The sequence below is a fragment of the Carlito syrichta genome, unplaced genomic scaffold (assembly GCF_000164805.1).
Source record: "Carlito syrichta isolate Samal-C Ts95f unplaced genomic scaffold, Tarsius_syrichta-2.0.1 Scaffold308186, whole genome shotgun sequence".
NCBI classification, from domain to species: Eukaryota; Metazoa; Chordata; class Mammalia; order Primates; family Tarsiidae; genus Carlito; species Carlito syrichta.
Genome location: NW_007252282.1, coordinates 714,788 through 731,132, shown reverse-complemented (window position 1 = coordinate 731,132; position 16,345 = coordinate 714,788). Strand labels below are relative to the sequence as shown.

Sequence of the window (16,345 nt, the reverse complement as noted above, 5' to 3'; positions counted from 1 at the left end):
GGATGAAGCAGTGGCCCAGATCTGCAGATCGGGTCACAGAGCAACAGGACCAAGGGACAACACGGGCTTGGGCACAGGATTGAGGGAGGCTGCCCAGAACCCCTGCAGCCCAGGGCCTGAGGAGTCTGGGCACGCGGTTTATTTTTTTCTCTCGACAAAGACCCGCACTGTCTAAACCGTGAGGCTGGTTGCTATTAAGAAGCGTCTGTGAGGGGGAAAATGTATTTAATAAAAGACCCAGTGTTTGTGGTCTTCTTGGGCTCGCCGCTGAGCTTTGGAAATCGCGAGGTGTGAACAGCTTTCAGTCTTCAAAACCAGACGAGCTGCCCTTGAGAAGGGCTGGCCTGAGGGAAACATGCCCACGCTCTCTCTCCTGAGCCGGGGATACGGGAGACTAGTGCCCAACACACAGAAGTTAGAAGTCTATTTTGAACCAGAGGTGAGTCTCACAGCTGAATAAAGGCACTTTTGGGGTGGGGGGGGAACGTTTGTCTTTTTCTCTTGGGGTGAACTGTGTGTGTTGGGCTGTGTTGTGAGTGAGGCGTGGGGGTCCTGGTAGAGCTTCCCTCTTCCTTCATAAAACACAAAAAAATAACGTGGCTTTCTGACCATACCAGGATTGTCCCAGGGCCCGCGTCGTTCCCCGAGCACACTGACCTCCAGCCTTCTTTGCTTGAGAACGAAGGAGATTCCTGATTGCCTGGAATTCCGATGGTTTGATTCAAGACCAGAATTCCCACCTGGGTTCTAGGCAAGCTGATGGCTGTTTGGTTTTCGAGAAGCTGTGCTCTGCGGTTGAAATGCTGTGTGTGTTCGTGCCATTTCAATGGCTTCCTTGAACTTTCTGGAATTCAACCCACGGGACTCATATTTAACACAGCCCCCCACCCCCAAATCTCATTTTAGAAGATTTTAAAGAGGTGGCAAAGTTCCTTTGTTGTACTGGAATTTCATTTCATTGAATCCTGCCAGGAATAAGAAGTACACTGGGGATTCTTTGCAAAAAAAAAAAAAAAAAGTACACTGGGGATCCTACATTTCCATTGTCATCGTAGTTTGTCATGATATTTAACCTTTGCTGTGTTAAAAGGCATCTAAAGTTTCAAAGGACCTGTATGGGCAATGGCATCTACTGACTTACAGGATATGTAAGCACGATGTGGGCCCCTAATAGCCTAATTTGGTAGGTGCTATTGATGGCATCAGAATGGAGAGAGGTTCCCCTGGGTGCAGCTGAGGGGGCAGTAGGTTGGAGTGATTTTCTCCTATTTAAACAGGCAGCTAGTCCAGGTTCACTTTCAAAGTTACCTGCTGCCCTTGAGCATTCAGACTACTTGCTCACATACCAGGAAACTTTAGCTGGTCCTCAGCCTGTGCTCTATCTGAGCTAAGCCTCCAGGCAGGAACGGCTCTCCTGAAAGTTGCATGGGGAAAAACAGCCATACCCTGGGTTCTACTAATTCTGAGGTGTGGAGAGACAAATTGGTAAATCGGTTGCTAGGAAAAAGTCACTGTGTTCCTTAACACTATGTAAACCATCCAGAGAAAATCAGGAACTAAAAGCAGTCCAACACCTTTGCACCAGCAGTGTTTGCTCTAGAATGGTCTCCCACGTGGCCACATCAAGCTGGTTCATTTTCACTGCAGGATTACTTGAATTGGAAGTCCCCAGAAGACTACGTCCTGGTCAGCACACCACAGGATAAAGACAAGACCCACCAGCACTCCTGGAGCCTCTTTCTTCCTAAGACTTTCAGCACCAGAAAGGGGGCTCTGGTCCTCTACTCAGAAGGCTTAGCCATTTCAGCATGGATGCCCCAAGAGAGGAGAAAAGGCCCCTATCACCCCAGGGGTTACAAGCGGAGACTGGACCTCAGACTGCACACACTCCAAGACCTCCAAGAAGCCATCCTGGCATATGGAAGGACACAGGTAGGCCGGGCGGCCCCTGGGTTTGGGAAAGGTGCTGGCCGATTGGTCTACAGATCCAGATGCCACTTTGGGTGTCACCTCTTCCTGGACGCTAGAGAAGGCCTGAAACTCTCAGCCCTCCATTTCTTCATCTTTAAGATGGGATCAATGGCACCCCGGGCCCTATCTGTTGCACACAATTGTCATGAAGCTAAAGTGAGACAATGTGTGTAACAAGGCTCTGCAAAGCACTCAGGCAGTGTCATCACCATGCTGCGATTTCCTTTCAGCAGCAGTGACACCAAGTCCTTTTCAGCATGCAGACAGATTCAGGCCAGCAGACGTCTCATCAGAACCCTTGAAATCCTGTCTCGTCGTAGCCACAAGCACCATCATCCACCTCTGATGTTCGTGGCTTTGTGGGAACGAGAGGGAGAACATTTTAAATATTTACCTTGAGCCCTTCAGCGTCTGCAGGATGAGTTAATGACTTTTTCCATTCTGAATTTAACATGAAGGGGAAACCTCGTGCTGGTTTTTCTGATTCATACTTTCTGATGTCTTGTGAGATGGACACATGGCTCCTGCTGTCTAGAACTGCACGCGTCAGCCCTCTGGCTGAGGCCATGAGACCGTCTGGGGAGATGTGTCACTTTATGAAATTCTAGGTTAGAGTTGGTGGGTTACTGTCTCACGTAAAAGTCTCTGCTGACTCTCAGTCTCCACCAAATAAAGGCACGGGCCTCCCACACCAGGCCCTTCATGTACTGACTTTCACCTCTGTGTCTAGCCATGTCTCCCGAATGTTCCCACCACCTCAGCCACGGACCGCTCTAGATTCCACCCTAGCTCACCATTATCCAGCCCCCCTTTCGTGACGCTTTGCACGTGCTTCAATAGCTGGCAAACTCTTACCCCTCCTTCAAAACACAACTCAAATATTACCTCTAACAAGATCTTCTCCCACTTCCCTGGGTGGAGATATTCCATGGCACCCTTTTCTGCAGACATTCCCCTATTATTTATTATCACACACTGAGATTTCTCTCTTTGACCATCTGTCATTCCTGATGGAATAACGTCTCCTCCAGGGCCGGGATCATGTCTAATCACTTCCAAAAGATAGTGAGTTCCCCCAGATGTTTGTGGGATGAAAGAACAGTCATGCATGATGTTTTCAACGTTTCCTAGATCATCTCCCAGAATCACTGGGCAACTTATCACCTGTCCTGACCTGAGGCAGAGCTTCCAGAAGGAAAGCTTCCTCTGCCCCTTCCCATCTTTCAAAATAGAGATATTTGATGACCTTGACCAAATACCCAACTGTCCTTTGTCTTAAAACCATAGATCTGTGGATGAAAAGAAACCCCCTGTTGTTGAATGCTGTTACTTTACAGCTGATATTTTATGTATTGACATGTCCTTGCAGTGAGTCTGTGAGACATGTTTTTTGTTTGTTTTATTCCTTTTATAGATGAAGAAACTGAACAGGTAAGTGATTTGTCCAAGGCCAAGCACTAGTACAAGACAGAGCCAGGTCCAAACCAGCACTGTCTACCTCTCCAGGTTCAGCATGTTTTGCTCTTTGTCCTGCCATCTGTGAACCTGAAGGGACTTTGGTGTCACCGTGCTTGGCCTTGGTCTGTTTGCTCTGAGATCCCCCTCTCCCCCCACCCCCCACCCCCTTCACCTGTTCTCATCACGGGCAGGTAGCCACAGGCTACATACAACTCCAGAAACATCTGCGTCAACTGGCTTCTGGGTGAACTTGCCAATGGTGGACACTTGGAGGAGATGAGAGAAGAAGGCAAGGAAAATCAGGGTGTTTCTCCCCTCTCACCCGGCTTCCAGTGACAAGAAGTATCTGCAGGAAGCTCCCAAGAGATAGGTCCACTATGGCCCCAGACTCCTCCAGACGACCCGCCACCTCCTCCCATGGGCCCCTAGCTTTCTAAGGTTACTGATCTCAATGTTGCGTCACCACCTGGTTGGCTTCTGAGCTCCCCAGTCACCTGTGTGGCCAATTCCCTGAATTAAATCCCTTCTGTGTTTCAATACTTAGAGTAGTTTCCATCTTCCTGGCTGGACACTGACAGATCTGCAGGTTCACTTACTGCCCAGAGCAAGTACACCTTCTGCAGCTTTAAGATGCTCTTCTCTACAGCTAAATAGTTCAGGCAATAGTTTATCAAGTAGATGAGTCTGTTTGGGAATAGCTTCATTTTCGGTTAGATCTGGGCTCCATGAGAAAAAGAAGTGCCTGTCTTCCCTTGCCCCGTCCACTAAATGCACAGCTCACACCTGATCAAGACAGACACTATAGTCTAACTCCAGATGGGTGGAAGGGAAATGGTGTGAGGAAATCAGAAAGGAATAGAAAGGCTTGGAACAGTTACTGGACAGGAATTTAAGATTAAAGGACATGGCAGATTAAAAGAGGAGGGGAAGCAGCTCACAAGGGACTCAGGATTCAAGAAAATGAATGCCTCAGGAGGGCAGGCCATCGGAAAACGGAGAGCTGACTGTGAAAATCACAGACTGGCAAAAAGTGTTTAGAAGCCTAATACTCAGTGCAGGAAGCCATAAGGAAACAGAAGCCTCATATGTCAGGAGCACAAACTCACGGGACATTTCTGGAGGGCATTCTGGCAAAAGCCTAAAAAGGGCTGTTACCCCTTAATTCAGCTTTCTACTTCTAGGAACTTGCCCTAAGAAATAATCAGAGATGTACCCAAGAATGTATACACAAAAACATTTACTGTAGGATTACTTGTTACCATGCAAAACACTGAAAACAATGTGTCCAAAAAGGGAACACTGATAAAATAAATTTCGGTATAGTCATAGAATGGGTTTGAGGTCAGGCAACAAAGTCATGTAATAGTCATGATTAATGTGAGAAAATATGTGCAGTGTATTTTTTTAAGGCAGATTACAAAATAGTATTCATATAATAAAAATCTCAATGTTGATTAACATTTTTGAGCATTCATTGTGCTCTTGTCACTGTTCTAAGTGCTTTCCAAGTAGAACTGACTCATGCTTTCTGGCAATCCGGGAGCAGGTGCTATTATGATCTATTTTAAAGGCGAGGAAACTGAAACTCAGAGAGTTTGAGTAACTCATTCAAGATTATACAGCAACCAGGTATGGCAGCTCACACCTGTACTCCCAGCACTTTAGGAGGCTCAGGCGGGAGGATGGCTTGAGCCTAGAAACTCGAGACCAGCCTGACCAGCAAAGTGAGATCTTGTCCCTGCAAAAAAATCAAAAATTAGGCCAGTAGTCCCACCCATCTAGGAGGCTGAGGCAGAGACCAAGCAGTATAGAAAACATATATGTAATCCCAATTTCTAAAAATTGTTTATACATTCACAGAATACACACCCAAATTTTAACTATGGGTTAAACCATTTAAACCGTGAGTGGTGGAGTTATATTAATAATAAACCTTGTTTTTATTTGTACATTTCTTTTCACCAAATTTTTTTTTAACCCAGGGAATTTTACAAAATAAAAAACCTATAGATTTGAAGGAGATATACAATTGACCCTAGATATCCAGGTGAGAAAATCAGGGGGAAAATGAAATAGCAAATAGTGCTGTAAGTTGAGCCCACCTGTAACCACACCATCCGTTCCTCAGGGTCAGTACGTCTTTGTCCAAATATGATCATTTAAGAGTTGAAATGATCATATTTGAAATGATCAGTCAAGAACAGTGGCTCACATCTGTAATCCCAGTGCTTTGGGAGACTGAATTATGAGGATCACTTGAAGTCAGGCATTGGAGAACAGCCTAGGCAACAGAGCAAAACTTCGTCTCTACAAAAAATAAAATTATCAGCTGCGCATGGTGGCATGCATCTGTAGTCCCAGCTACCTGGGAGGTTGAGGTGGGAGGACTCCTTGAGCCCAGAAGTCCAAGGCTACAGTGAGCTATGATCACAATACTACTCCAGCCTAGGTGGCAGAGCAAGACCCTGTCTCTAAAAATAAAAAAAAACAAACTACGCTGAAAGTAAAAAAACCAAAGTAGGGAAAGGGAAAAGGGTAGAGGGAATTAACCACAAAAAAATGCAAAAAAAAACCTACATGACTTAGGTTCACTCAGACCTGGAGGCATTGGGGCTGTCACAGGGAAGTGCGATCCAGTGTTTAAAGCAACTCATAGCACCTCCACTTTTAGCTCTGGAGCTGGTGGCATGCATGTGACAACCCGTCTGGAGTTTAAAGCTCAACAGACATCCACTCTGGAATTTCCCTGATGGGCCAACTTCCTAAAAAGTAAAGATTCATGTTAAGTCAAGAGATTTGATGTCAGGGTTCTCAGACTTCTAGATGAATGCAGATATGGTGTTTGGTTGGTTTCTTATTTTTTAAACAGAAGGAAATCCTGTTCAACATTTCCAAAGTTAAACTGTCTTCTTGAGGTCTTTAATTTATTCCGCTTCCCATTATTTAGATATCAGATAGGGCCAGATGTGGTGGCTCACGCCTGTAATCCCAGCACTTTGGGAGGCCATGGTGGGAGGATCGCTTGAGCCCAGGAGTTCAAGCCCAGCCTAGGTAACACAATAAGACCCTGTCTCCACAAAAGTAAAATAAAATAAATTAGCCAGACATAGTAGTACATGCCTGTAGTTCTCGATACTCAAGAGACTGAGGGGAAAGGATCACCTGAGCCCAGGAGGTCAAGGCTGTGGTTGCACCACTGCACTCCAGCCTGGGCAACAAGAGTGAGACTCTGACTCAAAAAAATAAAAATAAGTTAGAAGTCAATACCCATAATGCCCAAGTAAGCACAATTTGGAGGAGTATCTAAATGATAGCCATATTAATGCTGTTAGAGCATTGCAGAAACCTAAAGTGCCTCTCAAATCAGAAATATTAAATCATTTCACACTGTTTTTGTATTTCTTATTTTTATTATTTTTAGAATTTTGTAAATCTAGCAATGTTTTTTAAATGTCCAACAATGAGACATTGATTAAATAGTGTATGTTTTTAGATTTTGTTTTAAAATTCAACTCACGGTTCTCTATTCCACTGAGGGATAAACAGGACTTAGATGACAGCAGCAGATTTCACCCTACGCAGTACAGCACCCTTTGGCATTTGCAGGTTCCAGCATGCCCCTTGGTTCTAGGACCAAGGACCACGCTTGGTTCCAGGCCCCTTGGAGGCACCAAACTCCGTGGATACTCAAGACCCTGACATAAAATGGTGCAGGATTTGCATATGACCCATTCACATCATCCTCCCACATGCTTTAAATCTTATCTAGGGTACTTATAATTTCTAAAACAGTGTAAGCACTATGTGAATAACTGTTACTCTGTATTTTTTATTTTCATCGTGATAGTTTTTTTTGTTTTTGTTTTTGTTTTTGAGTTAGAGTCTCACTCTGCCGCCCAGACTGGAGTGCAGTGGCCACTCCCGGCCACCGCAGCCTCGACCTGCTGGGCTCCGGCGATCCTTCCGCCTCAGCCTTCTGAGTAGCCGGAATTACAGGCATGCGCTACCACGGCCGGCTGATTTTTTATTTATTGTAGAGATGAGGTCTCGCTGCCCAGGCGGGTCTTGAACCCACGGGCTCAGGCAATCCACTCACCTCAGCCTCCCAAAGGCGCGGGATTACAGGCTGAGCCACCGAGTCCGGCTCGTGATAGTTATTTTATTGACTTTTTTAATATTTGAAAAATACTGGTTAAATCTGCAAACATGAAACCCATAGGCCAAGTGTGTTGCTACAACCATCTCCCTTATAAATGTGGTCACGTTCAGGAGTTCGATTATAATTTATTAATAAAAAAGGTAGAGATTGTAACTGTTTCTTCTGTTTTGTTTTTGAGTCGGGATCTTACTTGTTGCCCAGGCTGGAGGGCAGGGGCACAATCATGGTTCACCAACAGCCTTGACCTCCTAGGCATAGACAATCTTTCCACCTCAGTCTCCCAGGTAGCAGGGTCTACAGGTGCACATCTCCATGCTTGGCTAATTTCTTGTTTTTTTGTAGAGATGAGATCTTGCTATGTTGCTCATACTGGTCTCAAACTCTGGGCTCAAGCAGTCCTGCTTTGGTTTTCAAGAGTCTTGGAATTACAGGTGTGCACCTGCACGAGGTCATGTGACTGCTTCTTACTGGGAAAATCTAGAGTGATTTCTTGGAGAAGGGCAAATGTGAGCTGAGTCTTATAAAAATAAATGGAGCAAGACCCCCTAGGCTTAGGTGAGCAGAGGCCCAGAGGGGAGAACAAGCAGAGGACCGTCAGGTAACCCAGACTGGCGGGGCTCTTGGCTGGAAATACTCTCGGAGACAGGGGTGTGGGCTGATTGTGGGGGGCTTCATCTGCCAGTCCTGAGATTTCTGGGCTTCTCTCTTCTCCCATCAGCTACTCCACACAAAGGCCCTCTGCTAAGTTGGCAGCTGGCTGCCTGGGCCCTTCCTGCCTTCCTGGGGACTCTGGCTCCCTGCCACCCTGTGTCTGCTGGGCAGGACACAGGCCCTACCATCTTCTTCCAGCCTCTGAAAATCCTCGCAGCCAGCACTGAGGCGGCTGAGCAGGACAGCCAGGATGGGGGCAGGGACACATACATAAGATGGCCCCCTTCACCCCTCTGCATTTGGAGGCCTGGTGGGCATCAGGAGGACAGCCAGCCAGAGCGAGTCCCTCGTGAAAGGAAGCGCTGGTGAGGCAGCCAGCCAACAGGCCACTGTGTACACACCAATTCCTCATCTTGAGAGAAGCCCAAAGCTGGGGTACCCGGCCAAGCCAAGGCAGGCCTGGGCAGTGGAAACCAACCACAGCCAGACCCCTGCTGTCATGTTTACTTCCCTGTTCCAAAAACTCCCTTCCCGGCTCCCTTCTGTCTCCTATTCTGTTTTAGAGTAACTTTCGAGTGGGTGGTCAGGTCTCAGACCATGCTGGGGAAGGACTGGAGAAATCGGGATGAGAAGATGGTGTGTGCCACACAATTAATTGATTGTTAATATGTTTTCTATTTAAATATGTGATCTAACCATTATGCTAAAAATTTGGCTTCATAAAAAAAGAGAGAAGAAAGAACTATCTGTAATCTTATGCCCAGAAGCCTAATACTGCCCTTATTCTCATTTTAACATCTTTTCTTCCAGTCTTTCCACCATGGTTATACATATGTAAGATATACTTTTATGGCCAGGTATAGTGGCTCATGCCTGTAATCTCAGCACTTTGGGAGGCCAAGCCAGGGGGATCACTTGAGTCCAGGAGTTTGAAATCAATCTGGGCAACTTGGCAAGACCCCAACTCTAAAACAAATTAATAAATTTAATTGAAAAAGATACCCTTTTATGATAAGTATACTATACATGCTCTCTTGTATCTTGCTTTTTTTCCACTTAAAACAGTATTCAACACATTGGAAATGAATGACTTTCACCCTGGTTGGTAGATGAGGCCTTGGGCTTCAACATCTCCAATGAGACGCGATATTATTAACCAATGTCACAGGCATAATTTGAGAAATTACTAAAAGAAACCAAGAAACTAAAAGAGAATGTGGTAGGTAGAATGGCCCTCAAAGACACCAAAGTCCTACTCCGTGGACCTTGTGAATATGTTAGCTTACACGGCAAAGGGAAATTAAGTTTGCAGATGGAATTAAGGCTGCTAGATGGCCTTAAATGGGCAGATTGTCTTGGAGTGTTTGGGTGGGCCTGTATCAGTCTATTTTGCAGTGCTATAAAGGAACACTTGAGGCTAGGTAATTATAAAGAAAAGAAGTTTATTGGCTCATGGTTCTGCACAGCACCGGCACCTGCTCAGCTTTTGGTGAGGCCTCAGGAAGATTTTACTCTTGGCAGAAGGAAGGGGAGTCGGTGACTCACATGGTAAGAGTGGAAGCAAGAGTGAGAAGGAGGTGCCAGGCTCTGCTAAATAACAGAGTGAGAACTTGCTCATTACCATGAGCGGGGCGGGGAGTGTTCCACCCCCATGACCCAATCACCTCCCACTAGGCCCCACTCCAACAATAGGGGTCACATTTGGACATGAGATTTGGAGGGACAGACTTCCAAACTTTGTCAGAGCCCAGTGTAATCATGGAAGTCCTTAAAAGTGGAAGACGGACTCAGAAGGGAGAACTAGACAGACAGCCGCCTGGGGAAGGGGCCACAAACCAAGGAATGCAGGTGGGAGGTGCACTCTCAACATGGAAAAGGCAAGGAAACAAATTCTTTCCTAGTACCTCCAGAAGGAATACAGACCTGTCAGCACCTTGGTTTTGGCCCAGCGAGACCCATTTCAAACTTCTAACCTCCAGAAATGTCAAAGAATACACATGTGTTGTTTAAACCACTAAATGTTGGTCATTTGTTACAGCAGCAATAGGAACCTGATACAGAAGCCAAGATCAGCCTTCAAACTGTAAGCAAAAATAGATGTAAATGCCCCATATTCCAGGGTTGGGATTTCCTGACTCTTCTTGGCAGCTCCCCGCACACCGAGCAAGCTTCCCAGTAAAGCTTCAAAGCCAAGCTGGGGTTTCAGAAATGCACACTAATGAGAAGCTCCCTGGGCCTCTTGCCCAGACTCACACAACACACATCAGTGAGCTGTGATCATGTCACTGTACTCATCTGGGCAACAGAGTGAGACCCCAACTAAAAAAAAATATTGGGAGAAGGAATCTCATGCTTGCTCGGCTGCTCTCCAATGCCATTAAGGATTCAAACTCTGTCTTTTCCCACAACCATCCTTCGAATGTTGGCTTTTTTCCCTCATGTTGGTTAGCACATATTCACAAGATGGCTCCCGTGCATCCAAAGGTCACAACTGAATTCAAAGCAGAAAGAGGGCTGGGCATGGGGCTCACGCCTGTAATGCTGGCACTTTGGGAGGCTGAGGCAAGAGGGCAGCTTGAGCCCAGGAATTCATGACCAACCTGGACACATAGTGAGACTTGGTCCCTACAAAATCTAAAAATTAACTGGGTGTGGTGGCTCACACCTGTAGTCCAGTTACTCAGGAAGTTGAGGCTGGAGGATTGCCTGAGCCCAGGAGGTTGAGGCTGCGGTGAGCTGTGATTGTGCCACTGCACTCCAGCCTGGGCAACAGAGTAAATGAAACCCCAACTCAAAAAAAAAAAAAAAAAAAACCAGAAAGAAAGGCGCTGGAAGCCATACTTGCACAGCTTTCCCTTCTCTAAGGAAGCAAAGAACTTTCCAGAAAGGAACTTCCCCTTAGTCTCACTGGCTGCAGCTAGGTCACATGGCTGCCTGGAGCCACAGTGGAACCTGGGAAAGCAAGGCTCTTCTCATCTGAGGGCCCCACGTCCTCGGTTTCAACCAACCAGATATTGAAAACATTAAAAAAAAAAAAAAAACTACAAGCCGGGCTCGGTGGCTCAGTCTGTAATCCCGCGCCTTTGGGAGGCTGAGGTGAGTGGATTGCCTGAGCCCGCGGGTTCGAGACCCGCCTGGGCAGCGAGACCTCCTCTCTACAATAAATCAAAAAATCAGCCGGGCGTGGTAGCGCATGCCTGTAATTCCAGCTACTCGGAAGGCTGAGGCGGAAGGATTGCCGGAGCCCAGCAGGTCGAGGCTGCGGTGGCCGGGAGCGGCCACTGCACTCCAGTCTGGGCGACAGTGAGACTCCAACTCAAAAAAAACCAAACCAAAACAAACAAACAAACAAAAAACTACAAATGAAAAAAATACAGTATGACAATGATTTACATGGCTCTGCGTTGTATTAAGTATTGTAAGTCATCTAGGGAGGATTTAAAGTACATGGGAGAATATGTACAGGTTTATGCAAAGACTACACCATTTTATATCACGGTCTTGTACATCCTCAGAATTTGATATTCACTGGGGTCCTGGAACCAACTCCCCACAGATGACAAGGGATGACTACCTGGGAAAGGGGTTCTATTGATGAAAAACTGGCGATTATTTTAGCAAAAATAAGTGATGTGGGTAGGTACGGTGGCTCACACCTGTAATCTCATCACTTTAGGAAGCCAAGGCGGAAGGATCACTTGAGTCCAGGAGTTCAAGACCAGCCTGGGCAACATAGCAAGACCTTGTCTCTACAAAAAAAATTTAAAAATTAGCTAGGCATGGTAATATGTGCCTGTAGTCCCTGCTACTCAGGAAGCTGAGGCAGAAGGATCACCTGAGACCGGGAGGTCGAGGTAACGGTGAACCACGAGCATATTACTGCACTCCAGCCTGGAGAGACAGAGTAAGACCTGACTCAAAAAAAAAAATGGAAGAAGTGTTGTGCAATTAACATAGTATCCCACCTTAGAGGTGAGGAAGATAAAAAGATTTGATGTTTGTTAACCACCTACTATGTGCTAAGTATTGAGCACTTTTCATACCTCAACTCATTTCATCCTTACACTGAGGACACTGAGTAAAACTACTCAGAGGAGTACTCAGCTTGCCTAAGGACACACGTCCGAGGCCTTTTGTGAACATGGCCCCCAACACCATGTACAGACTCCACTGCACAGGTCAGAGGGGATATGGGAGGAGGCCCACCTGAGCACCCCACCTCACATTCTGTGATGAGAGTGTTTTCCATCAAGGTCCGAAACACCAGGATTTCAAGTCCAATTTTGTGTTAAAGCAAAGCGCTCAAGCTCGGTGGCCCACAGGCCTTTACCATGGCTCTCACAAGGGCAAGGCTAGATGGCCCCTGCTCGTTCTCCTCACATCCCATCAGGAGCCAGAGAGATCAGAAAGTGCTCCCACGTGTGCTGGCAGGGAGAGCAGGCTGGGAGGAAGGAGAGCCGGGACACCCTCACCTTGCCTTAAGCCGACACAGGGAGACACATTTCACTTACATTATTTTATTTACAACATCAAAATCCCTAAAAAGTAAGCATTGTGTCAGTATTACAGAAGAGATTATAAAATTTAGGTGATGAGAAGTAGCAGGGCTGGGATTGACCACACATTCATTTTGTTGTTCATTTCCCCACAGTTCTGAGCCCCTACCATGTGCCAGGTTCTGTGAAATCTGGCTCTTTTGGGTTAAGACTTCCCAGTCCCTCTGCCATGCTTTGAGCATCACTTTAGAGACAGTTCAGAAAGGCTCCAGGGCTCACCCAAGACCATGATGTTCCTACGAGGCAAAGCAGGCTTCAAACCCAGACTCTCTAGCCCTAAGTCCAGGGTGCCTTCCCAGACTTCCTCAATAAGCTGTCTCCTTTCCACTCTTTTACTTGTGCTTTTTGGACCCACTTGATGTCTCCTCGTGTCCCTGGTCCGGGCTCTGCAGGCCTTCAGACTGGAATGAAAAGACTGTTCTCAGAGGTGGAAAGAGATCTGGTACCTGCACAACAGGTTTTGGGATGCCGGAGCTATTGAGTCGCTGGATTAACCAGCCCTGGCACTCTCCAGCCTTTGGTCTTTGTGCTCCATGAGATAATAAACTTTCTTTTCCATTGCTCAAGCCTGCTGTGTCAGCTTTTACTGTATCCTAGCAAGTGTGAAAATGCAGGGCCCTAGTCTCGCAGTCCTTACTGTCTGGGACACTCACTAAGGCACCTGCTTCAAAACCATCTTTATTTCATGTCTTGACATCCCACCGGTCCATGGTACTGAGTCATGGATGACATGGTACCTTCTTGGAGAGCAGAAGCCCTTGCACTGATAAGAACTTTGAAGTTCTAGATTCTGGTCCCAACCCCTCTGCGAACTGGCGAAATCTTTCACCATCACTGTTTCCAGGCTACACGTTGTATTGGGGGAACTCTTCAGCCAAGGGGTGGGGATGGGATTCGTCCTCATACCAGATCTCTCTAAAAGGCTGCATGGATCACTTCCATGGAGCACCCAAGAATATATGCTGTGTGTTGCCATCCATACAAAGCTCAAGAATAGGAAAAACTAGTCTATGGTGTTAGAAATCAGAATAGTGATTACCTGGAGCAGGGGGTGGGAGGTGGTATTAGGGTAAAGGACACCGAAAGTGGCCAGAGGAAACTTTCTGGGCTGATGAAAATTTTCAGTATTGTGTATTGTGTTTTCTGTGGTGCTTACCAAGGTGAATACAATTATCCTTTTTTTTTTTTTTTTTTTGAGTTGGAGTCTCACTCCATCACCCACGCTGAAGTGCAGTAGCATGCTCACAGCCATCCCAGTGTTGGCCTACTGGGCTCAAGTGATCCTTCCACCTCAGCCTTCCAAATAGCCGGAACTACAGGTACGCGCTACCACACATGGCTAATTTTTTTATTTATTGTAGAGACGAGATCTCACCAAGTTGCCCAGGCTGGTCTCGAGCCCCTGGACTCAGGCAATCCTCTCACCTCAGCCTCCCAAAGTGCTGGGATTACAGGCCTGAGCTACAACACCCGGTCACAATTGTCCATTTTTATCAAACTGAACATTCAAGATTTGTGCATGTTGTATAGATTGTGCCAACAGATGGACAGAGTGGCTCATACCTATAACCCCAACACTTTGGGAGGTCAGGCAAGAGGACTGCCTGGGCCCAGGAGTTTGAAACCAGCCTGAATAACATGGCAAGGCCTCATCTCTACAATAAATCAAAAAATTAGCATGGTGGCACATGCCTATAATTCCAGCTGCTTGGAAGACTGAGGTGCAAGTATTGCCTGAGCCCAGCAGGTCGAGACTGTGGTAACCATGATCATGTAATTGCACTCCAATCTGGGAGACAGAGTGAGACTCTGACCCAAAAAAAACCAAAAAACAAAAAACTATGCCTTCATTTCAAAAACCTTTTAAAAGATGGATTCTGATGTTGTGGTCACCTCAGCAGTCAAGAATGCTGTGATTGATTAGTGATGTCTGCCACAGGCAAAGGGGAGAGTGAGAGATGTTAACACAGGACCAGGTGTTTGCCATTCTTGTGCTTTTAGCTGTCATCTTCGTAGCATTTCTATATCACTTAAGTGGTTACAGTGACTAAGTCCACCTTATAAGATTATGATGAGGTGAAAGTTCTTTGTATAATGTAAATTCCTGGCCAAGTGCAAGATGTCATTATTCACTTTTATTCCCCATGATGTCTTGCACAGTGGGACTGACTTTGGCAGGTAGGTTCCCAGAAAATCCTCCCTGGCTACAGTGAAATGCAACAGAGTCAGATATTTTCAAAGCACCAGGCTCCCCATGAACACGGACTTGCTTGTCTGTCCCATTATTTATACTGCAAACACCAAATGCCAGCACGGATCTGCACACTGGACCTCCCATTCCAATACAGAGCCGTTTTTGAAGGTCCTAAAATGATTTCCACAGGCTGAGCTGGGCAATGTGTTTTCTTCTGAAGCCTTTATCCTTTTCTGATGTTCTGCCTCAAGATGGGATCTGGTGTTTGTCATTTCTCCCTCTCCTTCCAACTGCAAGGCTGCAGGGGCCTTTCAGACCTTTGCTCTGTGGGCTCTTGGTTTGTGTATGTTAACGGAGGCATCTGTTTGGGGTTCCTTCTGGTACCTTCAGGAGTCTCCTGGGTGACTGATGAGGACTGTGCTAACCAGCCTGTTCCACTGGGAGGCTCAGCAACTGTGCTATTTCCCGCCTGTGTCCCCACAGAGGGAGCAGGACAGAGTCTGGCAACCGTACCTCCACTTCCGAAGCCAGAAGGAGAGCCAGGTCCAACGGCAGATCCAGCCAGGGTATTCAGCCAAGAGATACCTCCGAGGCCTTTTGCGGACGTGGCCGCCCAACACCATGTACAGACTCCAATGCGCAGGTCAGTGGGGACGTGGGAGGGGGCCTACCTGAGCGCCCCACCTCACATTCTGTGATGAGAGTGTTTTCCATCAAGGTCTGAAACACCAGGATTTCAAGTCCAATTTTATGTTAAGGCAAAGCCCTCAAGCTCGGTGGCCCACAGGCCTTTACCGTGGCTCTCACCCTTGGTCTTCCCAGCATCTGCAGAGAGAAGTCTTACCTTTACTCCCACCCCTCACCTTGGCAGCCTCACACTCCAAGTCCCAATCCAGAACTTTCTTCCCAACCTTCTCCACTCAGAGGCCTCACAGATCCTCTAGTGCAACCCCTGTTTTATACAAGCCAAGGAAAAACAGGCCCAAGGCCAGGTATGGTAGCTCACACCTGTAATCCCAGCACTTTGGGAAGTTGAAGCTGGAGGATTGCTTGATCCCAGGAGTTCGAGGCCAGCCTGAGCAACATAGCAAGACCTTGTCTCTACAAAAAAATAATTTTTAAAAAATTAGCCTCAACCCAGGAGGCCGAGGTTACAGTGAGCCATGGTTGTGCCACTGCACTCCAGCCTGGAAGACAGAGTGAGTGAGACCTCGACTCAAAAAAACAAAACAAAAAAGAGGTCCAGAGAGGCAAAGTAGTTTGTCCAAGGTCATTCAGTCAACCACAGAGCTGGGACCAGAAGTCAGATGCTCCCCACACCCCCAGGTCCACATGCTCCCAGCATGGCATGGCTCT

At 46.8% G+C, this 16,345-nt stretch overlaps 1 protein-coding gene across 1 annotated transcript in view; it reads left to right on the top strand.

The window, feature by feature from the left end:
* The first annotated feature begins 355 nt into the window (after nucleotides 1–355).
* Nucleotides 356–16,345, top strand: part of KIAA2012 (KIAA2012 ortholog) — a 120,359-nt gene continuing 104,369 nt past the window's right edge. The window contains 3 exon segments of the mRNA XM_021716118.1: nucleotides 356–439; nucleotides 1,648–1,932; nucleotides 15,473–15,632. Of these exon segments, the coding sequence (XP_021571793.1) occupies nucleotides 356–439; nucleotides 1,648–1,932; nucleotides 15,473–15,632 (529 nt within the window).